At 38.3% G+C, this 13113-nt stretch overlaps 1 protein-coding gene across 2 annotated transcripts in view; it reads right to left on the minus strand.

Annotated features, from left to right (window-relative positions):
- Positions 1-13113, minus strand: part of FAF2 (Fas associated factor family member 2) — a 52733-nt gene that overhangs the window by 13985 nt on the left and 25635 nt on the right. For both annotated transcript variants that reach the window (XM_019756096.3, XM_074313442.2), the window contains 3 exons: positions 11733-11801; positions 2909-3043; positions 1054-1130 (listed from right to left, as the gene is read on the minus strand). In XM_019756096.3, the coding sequence (XP_019611655.2) occupies positions 1054-1130; positions 2909-3043; positions 11733-11801 (281 nt within the window). The remainder of the gene's footprint in view (positions 1-1053; positions 1131-2908; positions 3044-11732; positions 11802-13113) is intronic.

The following is a 13113-nucleotide window of genomic DNA, read 5'->3' on the forward strand; positions in this document are numbered from 1 at the left end:
CAGTCTTCATTATTACTTTAAAGGTTTTTATATGCCCATTCTTAAATAAAACTGGGAGGAAAAGAGTACTAATTGGTTAATTGGTGACCTATAAGAACTTTAGCAGGAAGTGTCATAAAACACCAAGTGGCCAAGGTACAGGTGTTGTCTGACCTTGCACTTCTGTGGCTGCTGGGTCCTCACTTCAGACCCCTGCTCCCTAGAGTAAGGCAAAGGCCACCCTATTGGGAAGGAGGTACAGGTTGCTCTGTATACAAGGCCCAGACTGCACATTCTAGCTCCATCTGTTGGCCTGGAAGCCCATAAGCGTTTCAGTAAAGCCTCAGTGTGGGTTCATCTACTACTATTCAGCTCTAGACCAGACACCTCAAGCCTGATGTGCCAGCTACTTGGGTCCCCTGGACATTTTCTAGCCCTGGCCCCTCTATAGCTTCCAAGTGCTGAGCTTTCTAAATGGCACACGAAGGAAGAAAGAAGGAAGGTTAAGGTGTGAAGCAAGGGGGTATACATACTGCAGGGCTCCGGTGCCAGCACCTGTGGGGCTGCCTGGACAGAGGGAATCGTACAGAAGTGTCTAGAGAGGGGAAACTGGTGGGAGGAATCTACAGAAAAGTGAATCATCTCAGAGTGAGAGAATCTGCTGAGATTATAAGTAGTCAGATGGGGTTATAGATGATTTAGGGTAAAAGTTACAAGGAGCATAAAGCTCATAAATAATCGTGGTTAGGAAGGAAAGGGTGTGAAGATTAACTAGGGAATGTAGAGGTGACTAACATGGTGGGAGGAGGCAGGATAAGGATAAATGTAGATAAACTGATTCTTGAAAACAATAAGCAAGACTACTTTAAAACAATTCCAATTCACAACATCAGTTGTTATGTTTGCGTAATTTAAACTATTTCCATACTATATTAAAAGATAGTTTAGGAAGAATATTCAACCTGATGACAAATTGGCAAGTCCAAATTGACAGAGCATAAACCTTATCCTGGTCTACACTTCCTCTCCCAAGTCTACCCTGTTGCTACTGACACGTAAATTAAAGGTACGTACCTAAATATATCAAGTATTGTGTAATAGGTAAACCGGAATGGAAGCATTATCAAGTAATATCCCCATCCAAGCAGCCCCTGAAATTCCAAAAACAAAGTTAGATATTATTCACTCAATCCCTAATACGTTACAAAATGGCTAGTATAGATTTTCACTGTCTCATCTTTTCACGTGGTCTCTCCCTCTGCAGTACAGTCCCCTCTTCCTGGACACCTCATCCTTCTTAAAGACCAGCTGCCTTTGATCGTATTTCATCTAATATTAGCGTATTTTCCTTTTATGACATAATTTTTGTATTAAATCTACTTCAACAATTTTTCTGCAGCTTTACTTCCATTAGTTGTCAAATTCAATCGCAAGTTTTCCTCCCTAAATCATAAATGTTCATTCTTTCTTTTCAGATTTACAATGTGATATACAGAACCAGCAAGAAAGATAACCATTATTATTACTACCATGTTTCGCTGAAAATTAGACCTAGCTGGACCATCAGCTCTAATGCGTCTTTTGGAGCAAAAAATTAATATAAGACCCGATATTATATTAATTATATTACTTATATATTATAGTATAGTATAGTATAGTATACCTGGTCTTATATTAAAATAAGACTGGATCTTATATTAATTTTTGCTCCAAAAGACGCATTAGAGCTGTTGGTCCAGCTAGGTCTTATTTTCGGGGAAACACGGTGCCTTGGACATTTGTAAAGAACTGACAATTGTATTAAGCAAAATTATATATCCCCATATAGCTGCTAATCTTAGTAATAATGCTAATTACTATTTTAACAATGTCGATTATTGTTGCCGTTGTTATTAACTAGCATTCATACAGGGATCTAGAGTTTACACAGTATCTCTTATAGTTCATATTTTGTGATGAGACCCTCCCTGTGTCCAGAGCAGGGAGCTCCGGAGCCTCACGGCTGGTATCAGGGTCCCACACACTGAGTCAAGCTCAAAACAAACTGAGGAAACACTGGGCATATCCAGAACTACTCCCTGACTCATACAATTGCTCTAAGAATCTGCTCTTCTACTTCGGAATACCCCCAAACGACTACTTAGGAACTCTATTTTTTAAAACACTGTCAAGTACTCCACAAAAAGGTATAATGATGGAGGAAATTCTAACTGCTGCCAAGTTAAGGGGAGGGCTTTCTTTGAATCCTACATCCAAGTACCAGAGGTGAGTGTAACTCCAGGAATAAGAAACACTCCAAAAGGTTCTCTGGAGCTCATGATCAGTATACACACCTGACCTCCCTGATTAGACTGAGCGATGTAAAGGGGGAGCAGTGGCTCTTCCCCCCAGACTCATCTCTGGATCCCAGCAAAACTCCAGGAGCACTGGAGCACTCCCAAATGCCTGCTCAACTTCACTGACCCACCTCCTTGCTACTCGCCCTTCAAACCTAATTTCAAAGATATGGCTAAGGCCCCTACAAAGACTCCAAACACTTCCCCAGAATTAGCTTAAAATTAAGTAAAATGAAGCAACAAAGAGCTCAGTAAATGTTCTAACTTAAAAGAGGAAGATCTATTAAACACGTAGCAAATATCTTTAAATATGTAAATAAAACTACTGTGCACTCAAACCAAGGTACAGAAAACTTCAAATAACTGGCAAGGAGCCAAAAAAAGGAAAGCAAAAAAGGACAGTTACTGTATCGATTCATTAAGGAATCAAGGAAAAATGAACAACCCAATTAATCTACCAAGGAACCAGGTCTAGCCAATAGCTTTCGACATTCGGAATATTTATTTTGCTCCTACAATGCAGAGCCCCACATAACCAAGTGAATGGACTTATAAAACAAAAAGGGGGAAATTGCAGCTATGAAATAACTTGCCCTTGGTTGTGGTCTTGAGACAACATAGCTGTAGATCCTGTGGTCGGCGGTATTAACCTGCAGCGGTCGGGATGGAGGCGGGTTGAAAACACTTGGTACACCCTCTTGCTCATTCAATCGGTCCTGTACAGCAGCCTGAGAAGGAAAACCGAGGAGAAAGAAGGAGTTTCAGTGGTACTCAAAATCAACTCAGAGAAAAAGATGAGGCAACTGTCGCTTGGTGTTTTAAAACAAGTCATCTGAGGAGCGTACTGTCACGGACCTTTAACTTGCTACAGTGGGAGGCAATGTGTGGTGATGGCTACAGAATTCACAGTTGAGGAGTCCCAGGAACATCTCTGGAAGCTCCATTTCTGCAGCAAGCACACTGCTTCTAAGCAGAGGGCATGTGTTATTTAGGGCGCTGGGACACCAGGTGCCCCACTGCATGAGCCTGAGAGCCAGCCCCAGCGAGTACAATGCAGGCAGTTCCCCTAGAGCTTTGCAGTGGAGCAGTCCTGATTGGGGGGGGGGGGGGCGGTTGATGGAGGGCCTGGCTGGGGAGCCTCAGTTTCCTCATGTGGAAAGTGAAAGAACGGTATTTCTCAGAGTTGACTTGAAAATTTAATGAAATAACCATTCATAAAGATCCTAACATAATTCCTGGCAGTCAGGTGATGAACATTCAGTAAAAAATCTCGTTCCCGTCTCAATTCTGCCCCTGAAAATGAATATTTGTTGCACTATAGTAAAAAATTTGGCCTTGACCAAAGAGGTCTGGTCTGTGCCTCAGCTTCTGGGAGATAATCTAGGTCATACCTGACAAGAGTGTCTTTGTTACTGAATCTTAGGGTGGGGCTGGCCACTGCAGAAAAACCAAACCATGTGATCTGGGGTGGGGACTCTGGGTAACGCATCAGTCAACCTGAAGACTGAGTTCATCAGAGGCAACCAATGAAGTCAATAAAGCCTATGTAATGAAGCCCCAGTGAAGACTCTGGACACGGAGGTGAGGTTCCCTGGTTGGCAGTACTTCGTGCACATTGTCACACATCTAAGCCCGGAGGGCAACATGTCCTGATACCATGAGAGGAGTACGGAACTTTGTGCTCGCAATGCAAGACTCTGCCCTCTGTGTCTTCCTCTAGCTGATTTAATCTGTATCCTTTCCCTGTAATAAACCATCACTGAGAGTGCAAAAGCTCTCAGTGAGCTTTTCCAGTGAATTATCAAACTTGAGGGTGGTTTTGGGAACTCCCTGAATGTGTAGATGCTGTCAGAGTGAGGGGGGTCTTTTGGAGGACTTGTGTGCCCTCTAACCTTAGTGGTGGCTTTAAACTTTGCACTATAGCTTACTCTAAGTTAGTCCTATAGTTTTCATGTTTTCGAGTATTAAGGTACAATTCAACAAGGGAAAGAATAGTCTTTGAGCAAATGTTCCTGGGATAACTGGCTATCCATGTGCAAAAGAATGCAGCTGAACCCCTAAATCACACCATATAATAACTCAAAATACTCTTATCAAAGACCTAAATGTAAGGGCTGAAATTATAAAACTCTTAAAAGATAACATGGAAGAAAATCTTCATGACCTTGGATTAGGAAATGGTTTCTTAGATATCACACTAAAAGCACAAGCAACAAAAGAAGAAAAAAAAACTGGATTTCATTAAAACTAAAACCTTTTGCACATCAAAACACACTATCAAGAAAGTCAAAGGATAATCCACAGAATGGGAGAAAATATTTACAAATCGTATACTGATAAGGGTCTAGTATCTAGAATACATAAAGAACTCTCACAACTCATCATTGAGTTTAAAAATGGGCAAAGGACTTAAATAGACATTTCTCCAAAGAAAATATACAAATGACCAACAAGAAACATGAAAAGATAGATGCTCTACATCATTAGCCATCAGAAAAATGCAAATCCAAATTACAAGCCAAGAGACATCTTCACACCCACCAGAACAGCTATAATTTAAAAGGCAGAAATTAATAAATACTGGCAAGGATGTGGGAAACCTGGAACCCTCATACACTATTGTTGGGAACATAAAACAGTGTAGCCTCTTTGGAAACAAACCATCTGGCAGTTCGTCAAAAGGTGAAAGTTACCATACAACTCAGTAATTCCACTCCTAAGTATACACCCAAGAGAAATGAAAACATACTGTGTTTCCCTGAAAATAAGACCTAGCTGGACCATCAGCTCTAATGCGTCTTTTGGAGCAAAAGTGAATATAAGACCCGGTATTATATTATATTATATTATACCTGGTATTATATTATATTTTACTATACCCGGTCTTATATTATATTATATTATACTATACCCGGTCTTATATTATAGTAAAATAAGACCGGGTCTTACATTAATTTTTGCTCGGAAAGAAGCATTAGAGCTGATGGTCTGGCTCGGTCTTATTTTTGGGGACACGCAGCACGTCCATACAAAAACTTATACACTGATGCTCACTGCAACATTACTAATAATTGCCCAAAGTGGAAACCACCCAAATGTCTATCAACTGACAAAAGGGTAAAGATATATTCATACAAGGGAATATTATTTGACAACAAAAAGGAATGAAGTACTGATTCATACTAGGACATAGATAAATCATTCACTCATTCATTCATTCATTCATTGATTAATCTTGAAAACTGCATGCTAAGTGAAATAAGCCTGACACAAAAGGACAAATATTGTCTGATCCCACTCATAAGAGGTATCTAGAAAAGTCAAATTTTATAGAGACAGAAAGTAGAACTGTGGTTACCAGAGGCTGTGGAGAGGGGGGTAATGGGAAGTAATTGTTTATGGGTAGAGTTTCAGTTTGGTATGATGTTCAAGTCCTGAAGACAGATAGTGGTAGTGGTTGCACAATAATGTAAATGTACTTAATATCACTAAGTTGTACACTTAAAAATAGTTAAAATGGTAAACTCTGCTATGTATATTTTACAACACAACACAACACAACACACACACACACACACACACACACAAAATGAAGTACTGATACCTGCTACAACATGGATGAACCTTGAAAACATTATGTTAAGTGAAAGAAGCCAGACACAAAAGACCACGTACTATGATTCCATTTATGTGAAAGTCCAGAGAGGAAAATCTACAGACAGGAAGATTAGCAGTTGCTTAGGGCTGGGGTGGGGAGAGGGGAGGGGAGTGGAGGGACAGGAGGACGAGGGAATCAGCTAATGGGGGTTCTTTCTGGGTAATGTTCTCAGTATTCTAAAAAGTTTATGGAATGTTTTAAAATTGATTGTGGTAATGGCTGCACAACTCTGAATGTAATAAAAACGACTGAATTTCACATTTTAAATGGGTGAATTGTTTGGTACGTGAATTACGTTATCAACAAATCTGCTATTTAAAAACCAGAACTGATAATATTTGTCATCAATTATAAAGTTAAGCTTTCAGGCAAAAATTAGAATTTTGGAAAACTTGTATTTGCCACTGTAAGCTTGATAGTTTCCTAATACCTTTTAAAGGCTTTTCTGATGAGTTTGGCGGTGCTATAAATGAATCGTGTTATATAGCAAAATGCATCAAACATCTGGAAGATCTATATTAATTCAGTGAACCAAGGTTTTCCAAATAGTCAATGCATGAAATTATGAAATCATGCATCGGTAAAAGATCAAAGTGAAGACCAATAGACTTCAACGAAAAAAAGAGAATGAAAAGTTCCTTGATATGATTTTTTTCAAATACCATATTGCAACTAACCTTTAAGAAACTATCACAGTATCAAAGACTATCCAGTTATTTGAAAAAGCTATTGAAATACTCCTCCCATTTCCAACCACATATGTGGGCGAAAGCAGATTTTCTTCACGTATTTCAACTAAAATTATGTATCTCCACAGATTAAAGGCAGAAAATCCAGCTGTTTTCTATCAAGCCAGATAATATTATAGACATTTGCAAAAATTTGTTAACAAGTGAGTTTATTTTTTTAAACTAATAAACTTTTAAGAAAAATTTCAGTTTTGGTTTGTAATATGTTAACAAATATCAGTAGATATAACCCATATAAACACAAGCTCTCTGGAGGGCCTCAATAATTCTTAAGTGCAAAGAGTGACACCCAAAAGTTTGAAAAGCTCTTGTTTGTTTGGGAAAAATTAATGCATATATATTTTTACACAGGCATAAAATATTTGGGGAAAAAAATCAAAAGAAATTCTTAATATTGCTGTATTGTGGGTGTAGGACTGAGAAATAGTGGTAGGGAAGTGATTCGAGTGGATTTTTTTCATATTTCATTTTAGGCTTTGTTTAAACTTTTTAAAACTAAAATTATTTTATATATTTTATGGTGTTTTTTTTTGGGTTTTTTTTAATTGGGGAAGGGGACCACGACTTTATTGGACTTCCAGGACTTTCTTCCAAGTCAAGTTGTTGTCCTTTCAATCTTAGTTGTGGAGGGTGCCGTTCAGCTTCAAGTTGTTGTCCTTTCAGCCTTAGTTGTGGAGGGTGCAGCTCAGCTCCAGGTCCAGTTGCCATTGCTAGTTGCAGGGGGCACAGCCCACCACACCTTGTGGGAGTAGAACTGGCAACTTTAGCAGTTAGGAGCATGGAGCTCTAACCCCCTGAGCCACCGGGCCGGCCCTGTATTATTTTTTATGAGTTACTAAAATAGGCTAAAGTGAAAAAAACTGTGAATACAGCATAATCTCATTTGTATGACAAGAAATTATATATAAATCTACATAGCCATATAAATGAACCTAAAAAAGTCTGAAACGATATACACTAAAATTTAACACTAGTTATCCATGAAGTGGTAGGAGTATGGGTGAGCATTTTCTTTACGTTTTTTGGAATTCTTTGCCTGTGTGGGTGTGCACATATATGTGCATTTAATATTTCTGTAAGTCATTTCATGTTAAAGGATGGTTAATATTATACCAGAAAATTGTAAACCAAGAAATAAAACGGGGCAATATTAATAAATCATACTAGAATTTAAAGCAAAAAGGATCACCTGGTGTTAACTTGTGTCTTTATTATCTTTCTTATCAAATACTATTACAAGAAAGTTCTAATAGCCACATGTCTGTGTCAAATAAAATAGTCAAACTATATAAAACTTAGAAAGTGTCTCCCCACAAAACAGACACAGAATTCATTATTATGTTTTATCTGCACCATGTACTGCCTTTCCCCAGCATGTACAAAAAGTAAGCATTCTCTTTGATATATTTGTTATTAACATTGGAAAGTATATCCATATATATTATCAGCACATTAAGGAGAGTTACAGACATCAGAAAGTCTGAAAGGACATATAATTAATATACTAAAACATCAAATGTTATCTCAAGTTTCATTTGATAATCAAGTGTGATTATCAAGAAGTTTCATTTTCAACTTTATAAACTCTGTATTTTAATTTTTTTCAAACATGCATTGTTTCTGTAATTAGAAAAAAAGACATTACCACTGGGAAATTAAGAAATTTGTAAAAACTTATTCTAGTTCATCATGTCAAGTAGTCTCATTAAGTAAATAGAGAAAAAAGTGGAAATAGCAGATTTTATTTGTACATTTAATAAGCCTGATTGAGTTAGACACCAAATCTTTATCCCACAAAAAACACATTCCTTGATAAACACCTAGTTGACAACAATGGTTCCTTCTAGGAAAGGTGGAAAAGAAAGGGAGTCTGGGAACAACATTTAAACAACTTACATAAGGCTTCAATTTTATCCAATTTGAAATAAGTATTGCAAAATGTCTGGCTTTCAGGAGCTGGGTGGTAGATACATGGTTGTTCCCTTTATCTCTATATTTTTCTCTAAGTTTGAAATATTTAATAAAAAATATATGTATTATTTCATATTAATGGAAAGTTATTAATTCATAAGGACCTCAACAGATACCTATATGAAATAAAATAAATTGATATAAAAAGGATAAACAAAAACAAAAAAGTAAGCTACTAGGAATTCTAAACATGTCCCTAAACAATTCTTAGGTCAAAGAAGAAAATAAAACTTTAAAAATGTATTTTCAGAAGAAAATTCACAGTCTCAAATGTAAGAAAGAGTCAGTCAACCAAGCTGTAAAAAATATCAAAATGCTAAAAAAAGAATATAAACCGATAAAAGTGTGAAAATATATAATTTTTCCTTAATCAAAAACAGACAAAAAGAACTGATAATTACGAGAACATCTCATAAAAAAACAAATAATAAGATAAACCAGTCTCTAGGAACTCTCATTTTTAAAAAAGGAAAACAATAAAAACAAACAAACAAACAAACAAAAAAAACGAGAAGAGGGGTTAATAGAACAGACACAGGAGAATGAAAGATATAATACTTTGTATACCCAATGCTAAAAAACTTGGAAAATCTTTAAAAAGAAAGCATTTTCTCAAGAAAGATATAGTGAAACAAAGAAATTATGAATGATGGGGAAAAACATGAAAAAAATAATAGAAAACAGGCAGAAACAAGTTTTCAAGTGCTGTCTTTCAAATCTACGCTATTTACACTTCTCACCTAATTTAATCAAGTTGGTCATTTTATAAAGCCAGCGTATGCTTGAAATGAAAATCTAACAAGAAGACAGCACCAAAGTAGGACACAGAGCAACACCATTTTCCCCCAAATTTTCACATTCATCACTCCTTTTCATCATTCAGGTGTCAGCTCAAATATAACGTCTTCAGAAAGGCCTTACTTGACCACCCTATTTAAAATAACTCCACAGATCCTATCTGTTACATTTCTACACTCATCTTATCCACAGCATTTATTACAAATTGAAATTATCTAGAATTAAGCTTCATGAGAGTAGGGGCTTAGTCTTAATCTCTCGTATAATTCCAGAGCCTAAAATTAATTACTCAAAAATAGGTGTTGAGGGCAAGCCAGGTGGCTCAGGTGTTTGGAGTGCCGAACTCCTAACACCGAGGTTGCCAGTTCGATTCCCATATGAGCCAGTGAGCTGCGCCCTCTACAGCTAAGATTGAGAACAACAGCTAGACCTGGAGCTGGGCTGCCGTGAGCAGCTGGCAGCCAGCGTGAGCAGCTGGCAGCCAGCGTAAGCAGCAGTGTGCTGCCATTGAGCAGCCAGCAGCCACCCTGAGTGGCCAGCAGCTAGAGAGAGATGCCGTGAGCGGCCGTGAACGGCCGGCCATCAGCCGGCGACTGATTGGCTCAGCCCAGTAGAGCCCAAGGCTCATAATACCATCATGGGCCAGGGAGCTGTGTCCTCCACAACTAGACTGAGAAACAACGGCTTGACTCAGAATTGTGGGGAGAGGAGAAGAAGGGGGGGAAAAAAGGTGTTGAATGACTACATATCACTTAGGAATATGTTTTCAGAAATCCAGCACCCTATTCAAGTAACATACCATAATTAAAACAGTAATTTCAACAGAGATTAAAGGGTGTTGGATAAAATTCAACATGCACTCTTGATATGCCAAGAATAGACAAACAGTAAACAGATATTTGAGAACTTATGAGGTACTAGAATCAGTTTTAGATGTTGGGAATATAGCAGTTAACACAACACAACACAACGAAACATCTCTGTTCTCATGATGCTTACATCCTAGTGGATCTATCTCAAAACAACCACCAACATCACACATGCTAATAAAACATAAGAGGCATTAGAGTGAGGACAAGGTGTTTTTGCTGTTACCATTATTAATTGACACTGTTCTAACCAATTCAATGATCAAGTAAAAGAAACAAATGCTCCAATATACTGAAAAAAAATAACTTAAGTTGCAGATCACACAACTACCTAGAAAATCCAAAATAATAAACTACCATTTTTTAAGACCTAGCCAGACAATCAGCTCTAATGCGTCTTTTGGAGCAAAAATTAATATAAGACCCAGTATTATGATATGATATATGATGTATTATACTATATGAGACCCAGTCTTATATTATAGTAAAATAAGGCTGGGTCTTATATTAATTTTTGCTCCAAAAGCCGCATTAGAACTGATTGTCTGGCTAGGTCTTATTTTCGGGGAAACATGGTATGCAATAAGAAGGTTCGCATTAAAGTATCTATTACAGTGGATGGCCCGGTGGCTCAGGTGCTTCGAGCTCCGTGCTCCTGATGCGGAAGGCTGCCGGTTCGATTCCCACATGGGCCAGTGGGCTCTCAAACACAAGGTTGCCGGTTTCCTCCACTCCCGCGGGGGATGGTGGGCAGAGCCCCCTAAAACTAATATTGAACAGGGCACCTTGAGCTGAGCTGCCGCTGAGCTCCCAGAGGGCTCAGTTGGTTGGAGCACATCATCTCAACCACAAGGTTGCCGGTTCGACTCCCACAAGGGATGGTGGGCTGTGCCCCCTGCAACTAGCAACGGCAACTGGACCTGGAGCTGAGCTGCGCCCTCCACAACTAAGACTGAAAGGACAACAACTTGAAGCTGAACGGCACCCTCCACAAATAAGATTGAAAGGACAACAACTTGACTTGGAAGAAAGTCCTGGAAGTACACACTGTTCCCCGATAAAGTCCTGTTCCCCTTCCCCAATAAAATCTTTAAAAAAAAATACATAAAAGAACAACAGTTTTCCCAAAGAGCCATTAAGAAAGAATAAAGAAGGAGGAGCACTATACTGAGGGATTTGGTCAGCACCATCTTTTCTATGATTTTACAACTTTGATCATAAATCTTCACCTTTTCCACTTATTTTTAAAGACTTAAAGAGTTGTAAATTTGAAAGAAATCTACTGCAAGAAGATTCCTGCTGTGGAAAACTACATGCCTTTGAATCATTATCAGACCAGGGAAAAACAAGCTCAGAATAAATCCTATTATACCTCTATGTTCCAGTTATGTTGTTCCAAGGTATGGCGACATTGATCCATAGATTCTATGCCAGTCAGATCCTGAAAAGGAAAAGAACAAAAAGTTACTTTGGGAAAAACCAACAGGACATATGTAGATATGTTTACCCCAGCAGAATACTTATGAATACATCTAGGAAAATACGCTAAAAAGTGTTGAAGGTAGGTGTTGAAGTACAGTAAAACTTCACTATTCAGCATTTATCCTGTCAGTTATAGCAGCTATTACCCCAGAGAACAAAAAATAAATAAATAAAATTTCTTGTCTTTTAAAACAAGGCTTTCAATTAAAAAGACTACGGATTAAAATCAATATTCTCCTCTCAAATTCAAGTTTAAAAAATTAAAGATTTCTTCACTCTCTGGGTCCAGCAAAACATTCTCCAATGCTAAACAACTATTCTGTTTATAAATATATAATGATATAATAATGTAGGTTTCCTGCAAAATATAATGCTTTTCATTAACTTATATCCTTTTACCTACTGGCATATAACCTAGCATATAATATGAACTGTGTACACATTTTACTAAAGAATCTGTAAATCAAATGTTTCCCTACAATAACTATATTCCCTACTCCTCCTCGGACTGTTCTCAGGTTTCACTTTGTCTCTGACCAACGCACCTTGTCTCTCTGGCTCCTCTTCTTCCATCCCTCTCAATGTAGAAAGTTCTCTAAGGATGTTTCCTTGTCTTTTGTCTCTATACCTCCCTCCTTGGCAATCTCATTTAATCCTCAGCTTTCAACCACCCTTTCTCCTTAGGTGACTCTTAATTTAATTTCGGGACCTGTAATCTCTTCTTTAGTTTAAGAGCGCATTTCCAATAGGCTATTAACATTTCCACCTAGATGTGGCACCTGTACCTCAAATGTACCATTAAAACCACTGTACATGTGTTAACTACCACCACCCTCCCAAATACACAGGCTAAGATGATACCTGGAATCTCAGCCTCATCTCTGAGTACCTCACACTTGAACTCCATACTTCATTAGTTATCAGGTTTCTACATTACATCTGTAACCACATTTCCATTCCCACCACCAGCATCTGTAATCAAGCTTTTGTAACACCTCAAGTGAATTGTCAAAATACTTAATTTCTCTCCTTCCTTCTAATTCTTCTTCCTAATTGTGCATGCGCGTTATTCCTCTGCTTAAAACTCTTCAGCTGGGGGCCGGCCCAGTGGATCAGGCGGTTAGAGTTCCGTGCTCCTAACGCTGAAGGCTGCTGGTTCGATTCCCCCATGGGCCAGTGGGCTCTCAACCACAAGGTTGCCGGTTCAACTCCCCGAGTCCCGCAACGGATGGTGGGCTGTGCCCCTTGCAACTAACAATGGCAGCTGGACC

The sequence above is a fragment of the Rhinolophus sinicus genome, chromosome 5, assembly GCF_057876585.1.
Source record: "Rhinolophus sinicus isolate RSI-liver-muscle chromosome 5, RSI-T2T, whole genome shotgun sequence".
In the NCBI taxonomy this organism is placed as follows: domain Eukaryota; kingdom Metazoa; phylum Chordata; class Mammalia; order Chiroptera; family Rhinolophidae; genus Rhinolophus; species Rhinolophus sinicus.